A 643-nucleotide genomic window follows, 5' to 3' on the forward strand; every position below is an offset into this window, starting at 1 on the left:
ACCGCTCTGGGAAATGTTACAGGCTTTATACAGGTCAGTAATTGATGGGTAGGGAAGGTGAACTTCTGACGTGACTTGCATTTTGGTTTACAATGGTTTTAGCATTAAAGACCAAAAAGCTTCCATTTTTTTCTTTGAGAGAGACAGAAATGTCCCTTCATTATTCCTCTGGTTTGTTTAGAAATGCACTGTTTGTATGTGCTAAGCACTGGACACCGAATCCCTTTATAAACGGGAACATAAACTGAGCAGGGCAGGTACTGTGAGACTGTCAGCAATTGCAAACCATAATATTAATGCAGCTCTGGCGAGTCTACCAAGAGGTTTATCTGTTCATGACCTTGGTTTGTGAGCAGTTGCTTCGGTTTATAATACCCCATACCAACGGCGTGCTTTTCTGCGACTAGAGCCTCCCCTAGACTGTGTGTCTAACAAAGGACTCTGGAAATCCTTTGAGGAACTGAGAAAAACTTCTGTGTGTCCTCTTAGTAAAAAAAAGTTATTAAGAGCAGATCTAGGAGTAGGTGCCAACCCCAAGGGCTTCCCTTGAATCAATGGCCCTGGCACTCTGCAAAAATGAGTTACAAATAAATCTGTTGGCCACGGAGCAGTGTTCAGAAAGCCACGCTCCAGCTGTCAGTTC

At 43.4% G+C, this 643-nt stretch overlaps 1 protein-coding gene across 1 annotated transcript in view; it reads left to right on the forward strand.

The window, feature by feature from the left end:
* Positions 1-643, forward strand: part of DHX35 (DEAH (Asp-Glu-Ala-His) box polypeptide 35) — a gene marked incomplete at its 5' end in the record, with an annotated part of 27,448 nt that overhangs the window by 10,820 nt on the left and 15,985 nt on the right. The window contains one exon of the mRNA XM_010143761.1: positions 1-33. Coding sequence (XP_010142063.1) covers positions 1-33 — 33 coding nt within the window. The remainder of the gene's footprint in view (positions 34-643) is intronic.

Source organism: Buceros rhinoceros, unplaced genomic scaffold, assembly GCF_000710305.1.
Source record: "Buceros rhinoceros silvestris isolate BGI_N320 unplaced genomic scaffold, ASM71030v1 scaffold13769, whole genome shotgun sequence".
Lineage (NCBI taxonomy): Eukaryota > Metazoa > Chordata > Aves > Bucerotiformes > Bucerotidae > Buceros > Buceros rhinoceros.